The sequence below is a fragment of the Pelobates fuscus genome, chromosome 1 (assembly GCF_036172605.1).
Source record: "Pelobates fuscus isolate aPelFus1 chromosome 1, aPelFus1.pri, whole genome shotgun sequence".
Taxonomy (NCBI): domain Eukaryota; kingdom Metazoa; phylum Chordata; class Amphibia; order Anura; family Pelobatidae; genus Pelobates; species Pelobates fuscus.
Window position 1 is genome coordinate 424,992,768 of NC_086317.1, and position 14,844 is coordinate 425,007,611.

The 14,844-nt window shown below is 40.7% G+C and overlaps 1 protein-coding gene across 1 annotated transcript; it reads right to left on the minus strand.

The window, feature by feature from the left end:
- Nucleotides 1–231: 231 nt before the first annotated feature.
- Nucleotides 232–14,812, minus strand: CKAP2 (cytoskeleton associated protein 2). Its single transcript, XM_063444854.1, has 9 exons — nt 14,509–14,812; nt 11,089–11,176; nt 10,487–10,562; nt 8,215–8,969; nt 6,348–6,597; nt 5,770–5,940; nt 4,620–4,689; nt 2,876–3,140; nt 232–802 (listed from the first exon to the last, which is right to left on the minus strand). Exons 1-9 carry the CDS (start codon nt 14,564–14,566, stop codon nt 535–537), a joined length of 2,001 nt encoding a protein of 666 aa, XP_063300924.1. The 5' UTR covers nt 14,567–14,812; the 3' UTR covers nt 232–534.
- Nucleotides 14,813–14,844: the final 32 nt, after the last annotated feature.

Genomic DNA, 14,844 nt, shown 5'->3' on the forward strand with positions numbered 1-14,844 from the left:
GGTTCCAGACAAGAAGCATATAAAACACAGACTGACAAACATTTATGTAAGAGTAAAATGCAAGTTTAGATTATTTGATTACCCTACAGATCAAAAAAAAAAAAAAAAAAAAAAAAAGGCACATCGTTCTCAATTTGTGGAGAAACAAGTTGCATGATGCTGATCAATAAACGTAAAAATGTTCATTGGTCCTGCCAAGTTGTGTTTTCACAAACAAGCCAACGATTTGATCCTATAAAGATCTTTACTTTATCATGGCAAAGTTCAGCAAGTAAACAAAACTATCACCTCGAGTGAGAGTAAATCGAATCACAAAGCAGGGCTTTAGTAGTAGCCAAACTTGCTGTACAGTCAGTCTAAGGCTTTCATTTTGCCATGTCTGACCTGGACTAATGTAATCCCCTATAGATTTGCAGTTCTGCAACTGGAAAAATAGGTTCCTTTACCACAGATCTGTAGAATATTCAATTAATTTAAGCTTGCAGCCCAAACATTAATATTTAACTTAAAGACAGATTGCGCAAGTCCATGCCTTTATGTACGTTTTGTTTGTCTTTTGAGAGGAACACTTTTGACTGTAATTTCAGTGAGCGCTTGGTTTTTCCTGAATATATAGGCACTAGGACAGGACTCCAAGTCAGCCAGTTCAGAAATACCAGAAACACATGGGTCATGGTCTTTCAACATATCTGGAAGGTGATGCGAATTGCGTTCAATCCGGTGAGAGCGTCTTACTGGAGTTATGAACTTAAAGTCCTTAAAAGCGGAATCACATTCATCCACATGAATTCTAGTCTTCATTCTGCAGGGAGAAAACATTCCGTTAAAAAAAAAAAACAAAAAAAAAAAACAGGACTCCAATTCATAGAACTAATGGAGTAAAATATTACACCTACTGTAGAGGACATGTAGCACATGTGGTAAGAACAATAGGGATGTGGAATCCTCTGCCTCAAGAGGTGATTTAAACGGCAACTGGTTGAATACTTGCAAAAAAATATGCAGGGATAGAGTGATCGAGATTGAGACAAATATATTTTTTTTAAATTGTATTTATTTATAGGTGGGTTATAAGCTACTTGATCCAATGAGAGATCTGACTGCCATTCTGGGGTCGATAAAAGATTTTTTTCCTAGTTAGTTGCAAAATTTGAAAGCAAAAACAGTGAGAATGCAAGTCTCTTTTCAGCCTATGTAACTATGTACATAGAAGTGGGTATTGTATGTAATAATCAGGTATTAAAATTTTATATATATATATATATATATATATATATATAAAAAAAAATATTATTTATAGAGAGATCAAAGCAAGAGTAGGTGCTACTTTGGGGCAAAGTGCTACATAACCATTTAATCTGACTGAATTTGGTTATAGTGCCTTGAATCCACTGGCACTCTTTTTGCCAACCTTTCTTTTATTGAGGCATTGGTAGATATGGTACAGAAAAAAGAAACTCATAACAGATGATTAGATAGCAATACAATAAAATGCTTATTGATATAAGCTCCAGATTGACAGTCTTTTTTGTTAATATTTTTCGAGTAAACAGGCAGAACAGTGAAAAAGACTAATTATATATGTCTGAACTAACAGGCTATAACATTCAAGGTCACTATACAGTGTTCTAAAGAATAGTCATCAGGAATCAGGCTAGGATAGGTTGGTCTAGTTAGCAAATTTGATGCAACTGCAGCCTAAGCCGACTAGATTGGGGGTAGCTTATCATGAGACAGAACTTGTGTGTGAGTTGAGTGATGAGCTAGCCATATGCAGCTCAATTAAGTGACACACGCTTTAACCTTTAAACAGTATAAATTACGGTCAGCTTTGGATGTTAGGTAAGAGATTTAGCATTACAGCCTGATAGTCAAGCAATGATTACAGGACAAGTGATCTGTTTGCTTAATGGCAGTACTACTTGGTAAGAGAACTACCCCCCCTGACCGCTAGTGCAGGGTTGCATTGACATGAGAAGCAGGTTCAAAGCCAACAAAATCAGGCTGGTACATAAGGGTTATACCCTTATATAGGGAACAGTGTTTCCGACTGAGCGAGTATTTGCCAGCAGGTCAGGTAGCAGGGAGAGCGGCAGTTTCTCCCATGCTCGCCTCCTAAATACCAGGGTGACACCGGTTTCTTCCCCTTAGTAAAACAGCGGATTTGCCAGAGAAAATTATTAGTTTATCTACTCTTTAAGGGTCTCTCGCACGGTGCACTCGTTTCATGCGGCCAGGCAGCTTAGTCAGGCCCAGTCCTCCTTCACCTGGCACTTTCCCACCATTTCATGTCAAAAAATTGAGAAGTTTATCACCGAATGAGTGTCCTTTGTTTCCCAAAGCAAGGACCCCCCAGTAAAGTTGTAGCTAAATTAGAGAGACAATATACACACCTAGTCACGCCAATTCATACTGGAGGGAGCTTTTGGTAATTCTCATATAGTATTAAAATACGAAAAACGGTCTAAAACTGAAAGGAAGGATGGTTCCAGGGGTAGCCACTTTAATGAGATTTAGTTGTTACAGTGACTAGTGTCTCTTTAAGGGTTCGGAAAGAAACTCAATGGCAATTACAGCTCCTCCCAGTGTCCACTACTTCCTATGGTGAGAGAAACTGTACCTGAACGAAGCCTTGCAGTGCAGAGCAAGGGATGGGGGAGGAGAGAGGATAATAGCAGGGCACTACCACTACAGCAAGCTCATTACTCTAAGGTTTTCCTTAAACTAGAGAAATGGGTAGCAGGTGTCCTCTGGCACTATTGCTTCTGACGACTTTATGATAATCAGAAGTGACAGAATTAAAAAAAAAAAAAAAAAAAAAAAAAAAAAATTGTTATATATATATATATATATTTATTTTTTTTTAAAGACTTACTTCTCTAGATGTGGAGTTGATCGAACATTAAATCTTATAACCGTAGCATTCTCTTTTTCTGGGGTCACCAGCATAGCCGGTTGATTTTTCTCTGGTGGCTCATCTCTGTCTTCTTCCTTAACAGGCCTTCCCTTCTTTCCTCTTTTGCCTTTGACTCGGACAGTGACGCCTCTCTGTTCAACAGGTTCAGATTTAACTTCACGCTCAGATTCCTCTGCTTTTGCAGTGTCTTCATTGGTCGTGACTTCATCTTTGAGATCCTTCCCTGGAAACATTGTATTTAGAATTATTCTGATTATTTTAGAACTTATAAAATAAAAACCAAACGGCAGATGAAAAAACAAAAAAAAAAAAAACAGACTACTCAATTGAAGGAAGAGAACCCGGAGAAAATGACTTCATATTCTTAATGCATACCTCTCAAAACAGGTCTACTCGATCTATAAAGGGACAAATTCCATCTCATCACACAGACTTGGGCTCTCTGAATCATTTGAAAAGCTCGTTAGAGACTGAATTCGAAAGGCGTAACCAATGTTCAATGTGGTTAGAAAAAGCTTTCCGGACATAAATCGTTTGGAAAAAGTTTTTTTCTAGACGTATTGAATCATTTAGAAAGCTTAAAGGGACACTCCAGGGACCCAGACCACTTCTCCCCATTGGAGTGGTCTGGGTGCCAACTCCTACTACCCATAACCCTGCAAGTGTAATTATTCCAGTTTTCATAAAACTGCAATAATTACATTGCAGGGTTAACTCCTCTTCTAGTGGCTGTCTACTAGACAGCCACTAGAGGGCACTTCCGGGATTCTAGCACAGGTTTTGTGAGGACCTCCAGCGTAGCTAAAATCCCCATAGGAAAGCATTTTCAATGCTTTCCTATGGAGAGGTCTAATGTGTGTGCGCAGCCTTGCCGCGCGTGCGCATTAGGTCTCCCCCTGCCGGCGGGCATGATCGGTCACCGGATGACATGGTGACGGGGAGGAGCATGGGTGGACCCAGAAGCAGCGCCAAGGGACATCGGCACTGCCTCAGGTAAGTCACTGAAGGGGTTTTGACCCCTTCAGCAACCAGGCATGGGAGGTGGGATGGAGAGGGGACCTGCAGTGCCAGGAAAACTATTTGTTTTCCTGGCACTGAAGAGTCCCTTTAACCCCTTAAGGACACATGACATGTGTGACATGTCATGATTCCCTTTTATTCCAGAAGTTTGGTCCTTAAGGGGTTAATAAATTGAGGCCATAGATTGAGAACCAAATCAACATAAGATTGATACAATTGCCTAGAGAATGTTGTATTCACTTTAACGGACCCTTAGTTTAATGAAATTAACCAATCTAGCTATACCAGCTTGCAGGTAGTCATGTATATCTTCATTTTTCAGAACCAGTACACCTGTAAATGAGCATTCCAATAGGGATCACCTGATTAGAACTAGTGGAATTGAAGTACAGAAAGATACATGGGGCGCAAAAAAAAATTAAATAATAATAAAAAAATAAAAATAAACACACAACCAAACACTTACAGCTTTCCAAACACTTATTTGCATTTCAGGCTCTCTGTGTTGAAAAACTACCGTAGTTTCCATTTCCACCACAGTCTACTGGCAACTTTGTTTACCAAAGTAAACCAAAAAGTCTTTCAACGTGCCACAGTTCTGTTATTTTATTGCAAGCTGGTTACTGATGAAAGGCTGGATGATGGGAAGATCACATGCACAACCAACAATTAAGTCACATACCGCAATCCAAAGACGCAGCTTTCAATTTTTCCACAACATCAGCAAGAATGCTTCTTAGTTCATCAAATGGCTTCACAAACAAAAAGGGAAAAAAAAACCAACAAAACGATCGATTACAAATTGATAATATACTAAATGTTAAAAGCATTGGATTTAATAATCCACAAAGTTGAATAATACAGAACTGCAATCTCCAGTTTTCACCAGGGATCATGATTTCCAGAATAACCAGGCATGGTCGGGAATGTTGAAGTTTCAGTGTACAGTGGAATGCTACTATGCAGACATTCATTAAAAGCTAACCATTGTTAACTACCCGCAAAAGAAATGAGATCCAGGTCTTCCGTGCAATTAACTGCTATAACAAAGTTATGAAGACTAGTCCTTACAGCTGGAGTCATGGCTCCCTTCTCAAGTAGTGCATTGATTACTAGACATTCTCGAACAGGGGTAGGCAATCTTTGTAGTACTGTGCCAAAACAAGATCTTTTTGCTTTGCAGTGTTGTATTTGTGTGCATTTTGGCTGTTATTTGGTTTAGGTTTATGAGTAGTTTGTGGTATTGTGTATGTCACATTGTGTGTATATGTGTGATGTTGTTGTGGTATTGCATGTGAGAAGCAGCTAGTGGTGTGCAGATTACCAGTAGTATTGTGTTTGTGGGCACTGTACGTGTGTTTGTATTATTTGTATGAGGGGGAAGGCTTAATCTGTGTATATCTAGCAGTGTGTTTGGCACCCCTAGAGTACAGTGGAATCCAGGTATAGGTTAAAAGCAGAAGCTGCGATAGCTGCTGCAGGCCGCTATACTTCAGTGCAGATTTTTGTTCACAATTACTGGGAGGAAGTGAAAGATCACTTCCTCTAAGTGCTGCATTGCATAAATTGAGAATCGTCCCTCACCACCTGCAATCACCGCTTGGTTTGCACTAGCAGACATTAATTCCCACTAGGACGTCTGATAGGCCAGAGACTGTTTTTCTCTGGCAGCCTTGAGTGCCGTGCAAAAGCACCTCGAGTGCTAACCATGGCACATGTGCCATAGGTTGCTGACCCCTGCTCTAGATTGTCAACTTCAAGAGCTCATCACATGCCTATGCAGCATTCCTTGCAAGAGAGAACATACATACTAAACAAGGGGTCAAACTAACCTGTGCTCCAGCTTTCGCGGCTTCCTCACAGATTGCAATAACTTTTTCATGCTGCCCCTCTCGCTGCTCAAGACGTGCAAGACAGATCCAATACTTTGAAAGCTTTTTTGCTTCCGGAAGGCTCTGGACTTGAGTCTCCAGTAGTTCAAGAACATCCTCCTTTGGACAGTCCTTTTGAATTGATAAGGGAATAAGAGGGAACATGATTCTTGTAAGTTAGAAGATATTACTTGTTCAATATCATACTTCTGGTATACGGATATAGTCATCCAGCAAAGGAGCAGTTTTAACAGTGATTGTCTACTGGAGTTTTTACTTTAAAGTTTAAATAAAAGTAATCTGAAATAGGTTACTTAGAAGAGGACTAGGTTACTTTGAGGTTTAAATAAAATATTTGTGAAGTCTGATGAATGAGCATTAGCGGAATGTTTGGTTTAAAAAAAACAAAACAAAAGGTAAAATGAACAAAGTGGATTTAGATACATAAACGTGCGCTATATATATATATATATATATATATATATATATATATATATATATGACATACATACATTGCACTGAATAGGAATTTAAAATACCTCATCAATTAACTTTTGGCATTCTTCAAACATTTGGTTAACCTTCTGTGTAAACAGTTCCTGCTCATCTTCTTCTGCCATGGTCGCCCAGAACAATTGGCGAGGTTCTTCGATCTCTCTTGGTGGCTCGGACTCACTCTTCAACTCTTTTTCTTCCGGCACTTTGCTTGTAGTACAAGACTTTGGTACTGCAGTTGGGGGCCTTTTTATTACCTTCCCTTTAGCAGCTCTCCACTCTGCCAGACGGGCCCTGGACAGAATATAGAAACTGGTTATGTCCCAGCAGGCATGTGTTTAGTTGCCAACAGAGTGATGTTGTACATCAAAGATTGGTAATTTTATTCTAAACCTAAAAGCCCAGTCCCAAGACCCTCATGCATATTATTTGCCAATACCCATGTCATTTCCACAGTATCAGTCTGATCTATGGATGCTCGAGAGCCCCAGTTTGTCAAACTGCTCCACAATGGTTAGACAGAAAAGCCATACATGCTTATTAACCGAGAACCTAGCCTGCATCAGCAAAATTCAGTTAAAATAATGGAACATAATCTGAAATGCTCATATTTACTAAAAGGCAGATTCATAATTTACCAGCAGTTTGATTTGGACAATTCATTTGCAAACAATATAAAGAGTGAAATCTCGAGCCGAATTTATAGTGTTCAGACACAAAACCACAAAGATTTTGTAAATACAGCATACGTTACTCAAGTTACTTTGCTTAAAGGAACACTATAGTCACCTAAATTACTTTAGCTAAATAAAGCAGTTTTAGTGTATAGATCATTCCACTGCAATTTCACTGCCATTTAGGAGTTAAATCACTTTGTTTCTGTTTATGCAGCCCTAGCCACACCTCCCCTGGCTATGATTGACAGTGCCTGCATGAAAAAAACTGGTTTCACTTTCAAACAGATGTAATTTACCTTAAATAATTGTATCTCAATCTCTAAATTGAACTTTAATCACATACAGGAGGCTCTTGCAGGGTCTAGCAAGCTATTAACATAGCAGGGGATAAGAAAATCCTTATTAAACAGAACTTGCAATAAAGAAAGCCTAAATAGGGCTCTCTTTACAGGAAGTGTTTATGGAAGGCTGTGCAAGTCACATGCAGGGAGGTGTGACTAGGGTTCATAAACAAAGGGATTTAACTCCTAAATGGCAGAGGATTGAGCAGTGAGGCTGCAGGGGCATGTTCTATACACCAAAACTGCTTCATTAAGCTAAAGTTGTTCAGGTGACTATAGTGTCCCTTTAATTGCACCTATATGCTATTTGTTATTCTTCTTTTCTTTATAATTCATGTATAGGGCCTACGACCATCCTCTGCAGATCACTTTTATAAACCAATGCAAGTTCCAAGAGAACTTCAGCCAGAATTACAACATGTGAACAGAGCTCCACAAAACCAACACCAACACGAGAAAAATGAAGAGCAGGTATTTCAAACCACTAGATGTGAATTATTATTTAATGAGTACATTTGATTGGTGCTATTTTAGAATAGTGGTGGACGGGGCTTTTAAAAGCTTTTTGAGATGAGTCACAACAACCAAATGGAATGATATACTATTTCAGGTTAGGTACTGAGTATAGAAATAGAATACAACATATTTTTTTACACCAAAACTGCTTCATTAAGCTAAAGTTGTTCAGGTGACTATAATGTCCCTTTAAGTATGTTAACATGCTACTTATGCAATCTATTCCACACACACACACACACACACACACACACACTCACTCATGTACCAGGGATGAACAAAATGCTGAGTTACACTAAGCTTTGTGTCTCTCTGGCAATGGAATAAACATATGTTTTATACTATTAGACAGCATGAATATGTGCATAAGAACATACCTCCTTTGCTCTGCAGTTTCTATTGGTCTGGAATATTTGTTCCCAGTAGTTGGTTGTTGAGCAGGTTTATTTTTTTGAGGTACAGAAACGGGCTTCAAATGAGCTGTCCGATCACTTTTGTTTACCATCTTTCCTTGTTGTGCCACAGGATTTGGTCTCTGTAGCAAAGTTTGGATCTTTGGCTTTGAATGGATTGAAGATGTTGTGTGCCTGTGTGTTACCACTGGTTCAGTCTTGCTCTTAGTGATAATGGCAGAAGGTCTCACCTGTGCTCTGACCTTAGAAGCAGGTGGTCTTTTCTGTTCTGTGCTACTGGCGGGAGCTGGCTTTGCCATTTGTTTCACGGGTGCACTTGACTTTTTTGTTGCCGCTACCTTCAGAGCAGTTGCACCAAGTTTGACCTCATCTGTCAGGTTGTGTTCGTTTGCTCTTTCAGAAGAATTTCTAAAGGAGTTAATTTTGGACTGAACAACTTTTCCACGATAAACGCCAAGTGCAGGTTTTGATGGTTTCTCCAGAATATCTTTGCGTAACTCCACTTTTAACTTTTCATCCTTTAGTTGTGGCTCGTTAAAGAATTTGGTTTTTAAGAAAGGCTGACCAATTGTCATGCCGCGACCCTCTTTTCGCCGGTTATGTTTTGGTAACACAGCCACACTTGCAGGAATAGCTTTTGGTGCATCGGTTTTCTTGACAGCAGTGGTTAGACTTATGCCCTCTCTTTTATTGCAAATTACAACATTCTCTTTATTAGCCTGTCAAGAGAAACGAGTCATAGGGGGTGATTGTAGTTAATCATAAAATATACAATATAAGTATTATGTGGGGGAATATGAATTCCCGTGGAAGATAACATTTGCCAAAGCCCTTGCCATGAAAGATTATATAGTTTTATGGCTTATTGAACAGCAGGTCTTAATTCTACCAAAACAGGACATTTATATGTTACAGTTTCTTTAAATAATGAAATCATGCAGATAAAAGGTTGTCAGTAAGTGAATAAGTAGTAAAAGCAGTATTTTAGAAGACACTTGGAGCTAAAGAGAACTTTGTCCCGTTAACGATGCTGCATCATTTTGATTACTTTAAATAGATCGCATTTCTGCACTGAAAGACAAAGTCATTATTTTAGAGTAAAAAAAAATAATAAATGATAAATTAAGTTCACACTTCGAAGAGGACTAGTCAGCCACAAAACTGGTGGAAAATACATACGCCTTTAGTCAAAGCGACTCAGCACCCCTCCCTCCTCTGATCCCCATATGAGCATTCCATGACGATAAAAATCTTTATAAAATGCTTAGACTGTTGGAATTTCAATGAAAAATGTTCAATGAAAACGTAGGCCACATTACTAACTAGCAGTCTCTATTTAGAGTCTTTGCAAAGACCCTTAGAAGGTGACATAAGGTGACATAACCGCTTTAAAGGAACATTATAGGATAAGGAACACAAGCATGTATTCCTAACCATAGTGTTTAAAACACTATGTAGCCCCCTGGTCCTCCCATGCCTGCCCGCCCTCCAATAAATAAAATAATTAAATAAATAGAAGACTCACCTTATTTCCAGCACCGTGTGGGTCTGCAGGCACTGGCCCCGCCCCCTATGGCTGACATCAAGAGTAACGATCTCAGCCAAGGAGGCGAAGCTGAGCCAAACACCCCACTGAGATGCATTGAATCAATGCATCTCTAGTCGGAAGGTTAAACGTCTATGCAGAACATCTGGGTGACTGCCACTGGAGGTGTCCCGAGGGAGCAATGTAAACACTGTCTTTCCTCTGAAAAGGGAGTGTTTATAGTCAGTCCCTGCAGACCTTTTTATGTACTCACCAGATCAATTACACTAAGCTGTAGTTGTTCTGGTGACAGTGTCCCTTTAAGTATACATTTAATTTATAGAGTGCATAGGGCATTTAACCGGCAAATTGCCTACATTTTCAAGTTCTTTGCCACTGCAAGCTTGTAGGGTCCATGCCATCCCAATCATGTGACAACATGCTAGGAATTTTGAGATAATGCATTAGAAGGCAACTGGACATACAGCCACCGGAGAATTCCTTATTTGAAAATTTGTCTTCAATTGCCAAAACAAAATAAGGTACAGGCAAAATTAAACTAGGCATTTCATAGGAATTTGAGAAGATTGTATTCTCTGTGCAATGCCATAACATTAAAAAAAAAAACAAAAAAAACACAGAACTCAAAGAATGACACCACACAAGGGGAATACAACATTCACACAATGTATTGTAAGAGTTATGACATACCATTTTCTGCATGGCAGGTTTAAGGATTTCCATTCTTTGAAGGAGAGTTTTATTACCAGTCTCTGTTAAAGGTGACCTGGGGAGGGGGAAAAAATTACACATCTTTAAAAATTGCCCAAAGAATGGTTAAATGGTAAAAAGGCTGAGAAACTTCACAGAGTGCAGGCAGTTTCATTAAATGGGGCACATTAGAAACATTTTATTTAAAGGGACACTGTAGGCACCCAGACATCTTCAGCTAATTGAAGTGGTCTGGGTGTGGTGTCCCTTTTGCACTTAGTTCCAGAGAAACTGCAATGTTTACATTGCAGCTCCAAGTCTGCCCTCAGTGGCTGTCTACCAAACAGCAACTAGAGGCATGCACTGGATTTAAATAAAGCATGCGCTGGATTCAGGTAAATGACTGAAGGGGTTTTAACCCCTTGGGACGCGAGGGAGGGGGGCACTGTAGGGTTATATAATGTCAGGAAAACAACGTTAAAAGGCTATTTAACCCTTTGTTGGGGAGGGGGAATATCTTTGCTTAAATTGTTTTTGCTTTCTTTGCTGCTGGAAGATCCTGAGAGCCAAGTCTCACGGTACTACCAGATTGCAATACTAACCGGATTGCTGGCTGCTCAGTTGGCTGTGAAGGCTTTGGGATGGACAACTTTCTGGATAATATTTCCTCAACTTTCTTTCGCCTTTGTTCTAATACAGGAGAAAAACAAGTTAAAGTTACTAGTTTAGCATACTGCATATTTTAGATACATCTTGGGCTATAATATAACTAATGAAAAAAATGTTACACATATTAGCAATGCCATTTGTCCCTAGTTGGATGGTATTTATTGATTCATTGGCTGAATTTGTTGCACTGCATGGTGACCAAACTTGGAAACAGACACAGCTGAAGTGCTTTCTGTGTGAATAGTGCGTCTTTCATTTTACCAAACGTTTACATTTCTATTGCAAGTGGCACTTTAAAGGAACACTATAGTCACCTAAAGAACTTTAGCTTAATGAAGCAGTTTGTGTGTGTAGATCATGCCTCTCAGGTTTCACTGCTCAATTCACTGCCATTTAGGAGTTAAATCACTTTGTTTCTGTTTATGCAGCCCTTGTCTGGAAATTTCAAATAGGCATTCTAATCATCATAATCATTATGTATGGCCTCTCTTTGGAGAGAATGAGGAAGTTCAGTATTAGTAATATCAGTTCCATTTGTGTGTGGACAGAATTCATTTGAGAAAAACTGATTGCTTATGCTGTATGGGAGCTTTAGAGATAACACTAATGAGGGGCCCCACGTCAGAGGCCTTAGTGCTTAGAGAACAACTTTAAGGTTTAGAGTCCCTTTAAAGTGGACCTTTCACCAGGAAACATTAAAGGGACACTATAAGCACCAAAACAATTTAAGCTTAATGAAGCAGTTTTGGTGTACAGATCATAAACAGAAACCCCTAAACGGGTTTAAAACTCCTATGCACGAGGACATTCAGCATCAGCTGAAACCCCACAGGAAAGCATTGATTCAATGCTTTTGATGTCAGGTTGTTCTAATGCGATTGCGTTATAGATCCCCAACGTCGGCCGAGGAGGAGCAAAAGTAGAGCAACATCAGTTCTGAATTCAGGTTTATGCGCTGTGGGGTGGGGGTAGAGGTGCGCACAAGTGAGAGTGACAACATAGTTTTAAGTTCAGAAAGTCTTAGTCATGCCTGTTATGTATTCAAATTATTTATAAGATATTTTACTAGGATGGATACATTGAGATTTCTCATGTTTTCAAGTATGTCCTGGGTCTTTGTCCACAAAACATTGCATTGTTACAATAGGATACAATATTACAAAAATACAACACACACACACCCCCACTGTGCTGAGGTATATTGCAATAGATCTCTTAAAAGATTTTAGATTGAATGACGATTCAAAGTTTAGTTTTTTTTTTTTTTTAAATGTCACAGTGGTGGGTAAAGTAATTACATTCTAGTACAAAGCGGCAGAACGAATTATACAACGTATTAATTTTATTAAGGTGGGTTTGCAGTGCGGGTGCATACACTACATCCCCATAATCAATGACCGGCATTAGCATTTGTTGCACTGTTTCCTTACTGTAGGGATTAGGCAGGATTTGTTTCTGTACAGGGCACCTAGTTTTGGTAACGTTTTGAAGAGATTTTTTTCAATGTGAAGGCCAAAGGATAAATTGGGGTCTAGTAACATACCTAGATATTTAAAAGAGCAGACTGCTGTCAGTGTGCTATTTGAATTTGTTCTGATACACAATTGTTGATTTTGTAGTCTATGTAATTTAGGTACACTTCCAAAGATCATTGTAACAGTTTTGCCAGTGTTCAGGAAGAGTTTGTTATCCGCTTTCCACTTTTCTACCTCTGAATTGGTTTTGGAGCACAGCCTCAAGCTCCGGTAGCTTGGGTTTACTAGCTTAGATTACAGTGTCGTCTGCATACATGTATACAGTTGTGTATTTGCAGACGTTAGGCAGATCATTTATAAATAATGCGAATAGCAGGGGGCAGAGTAAGGAGCCTTGGGGAACACCACACATGACTGCAAGAGGGAGGAAAGAGCTATCATAAATGGCCACATATTGCAATCGGTCTTAAACATACGATCAAAACTAGGTTAGCGGAAGATCACCAACGCCTGAGTTTATACGTTTTTGCAAAAGAATGTGGTGGTCTACTGTGTCAAAGGCCTTGGCAAATTCAAGGAAAATAGCTCCAGTTAAGTCTCCTTGTTCCATGCCAATTCGGATGTCATTGCAAACTTTTACAAAGGGCAGGCGAAGTTGAGTGATTTGGACGAAAGCCTGACTGATTGACATAGAACTAGTGTAAAAGAAAGAAAGTGTAAAACCAGCTTTGGGGGCAGCAAGGAATATAAATCCAGAGATATCAACGTTATTGGTATTGGCAGACAGAGAAAGCAGTGCCATGTGCCAGTGAAGGAGGACAAACAACAAAAATACTAGGGGTCTCAGAAAGTATACTCTGGCAGTCCCATACAGTGCTGGATGGTAGCCATAAGGTAACATCAGATTAGTGATAACCTTGGCCACTCCAGCTGTTTGGCGTATGGCGCTCATCATGCTCAGTTAGGCATGTCGGTGGCATAATTGTACGCAGTGAAGCTAGTCTAGAAGACGGCTCTCAGTGCTAAAGGTGGGATTGGAGGTTCATGCATTATAAAGGAGCTAAAAGAAATAATGTGTAAGGTGCCAGCACACATCAGGTTATGGCCTGAGGATAGTGCTGCTCATGGAGGAAGGCAGAAGGATGCCATCAGGTTGTTATAAAAACAAAACTAAACACCCTGAAATAACAGTGCCACCTGAATTGGCAAAGGGAAGCCAGTATGGCCCACAGCCTGGGTGAATTGAGGTAATAAGCACAATAAATAGGAGCTCCACAATAACAGGGAGTCAGTTATCAATCAGCGCTGGCTGCTGTCGCCGGGGCTGGGAGTGATGGGCGCCTGGCTCCTGTCGCTGGGAGTGATGGGTGTGTGTCTCCTGTAGCCGAGGCTGGGAGTGATGGGTGTGTGGCTGGGAGTGATGGGTGTGTGTCTCCTGTCGCTGGGAATAAAGTGTCGATGCCATGTCCGGGGCTGGGAGTGATGGGTGTGTGTCTCCTGTAGCCGAAGCTGGTAGTGATGGGCGTGTGGCTGGGAGTGATGGGTGTGTGTCTCCTGTCGCTGGGAATAAAGTGTCGATGCCATGTCCGGGAGTGATTGGTGTGTGGCTGGGAGTGATGGGTGTGTGTCTCCTGTCGCTGGGAATAAAGTCTCGATGCCATGTCCGGGGCTGGGAGTGATGGGCGTGTGGCTGGGAGTGAGTCTCCTGTAGCCGAGGCTGGTAGTGATGGGCGTGTGGCTGGGAGTGATGGGTGTGTGTCTCCTGTCGCTGGGAATAAAGTGTCGATGCTGTGTCCGGGGCTGGGAGTGATGGATGTGTGTCTCCTGTGGCTGGGAGTGATATGTCGATGCTGTGTCCGGGGCTAGGCTGGTGGTTACCTCGGTATTGCGGCATTTGTCTCCTGCTGGCTGCCAGAGGCTGCACTATACCGGCCATGGCTGCTGCCCGCTGCCTTATAATGTCTCAGTCAGGCTTTGAATGTCGCGCTCCACAGCGATCGGTCCCAGCTTCCCCGCTCCTGATTGGATACAGTCCGTACAGTTCAGCCAATCGTGTCGGGTTGCATTCCCCCTATTGAACGAGGAAGGAGGAGGAGAGAGACAGCCCGTGTTGTCCTTTGAGATGGAATCATTTGAATTGGTTCGTCACGTGACCAAATAACGCCTTTCCATAACAGCTGCATTCACTCAGGGGGCGGGGCTTTGTGCTGAGAG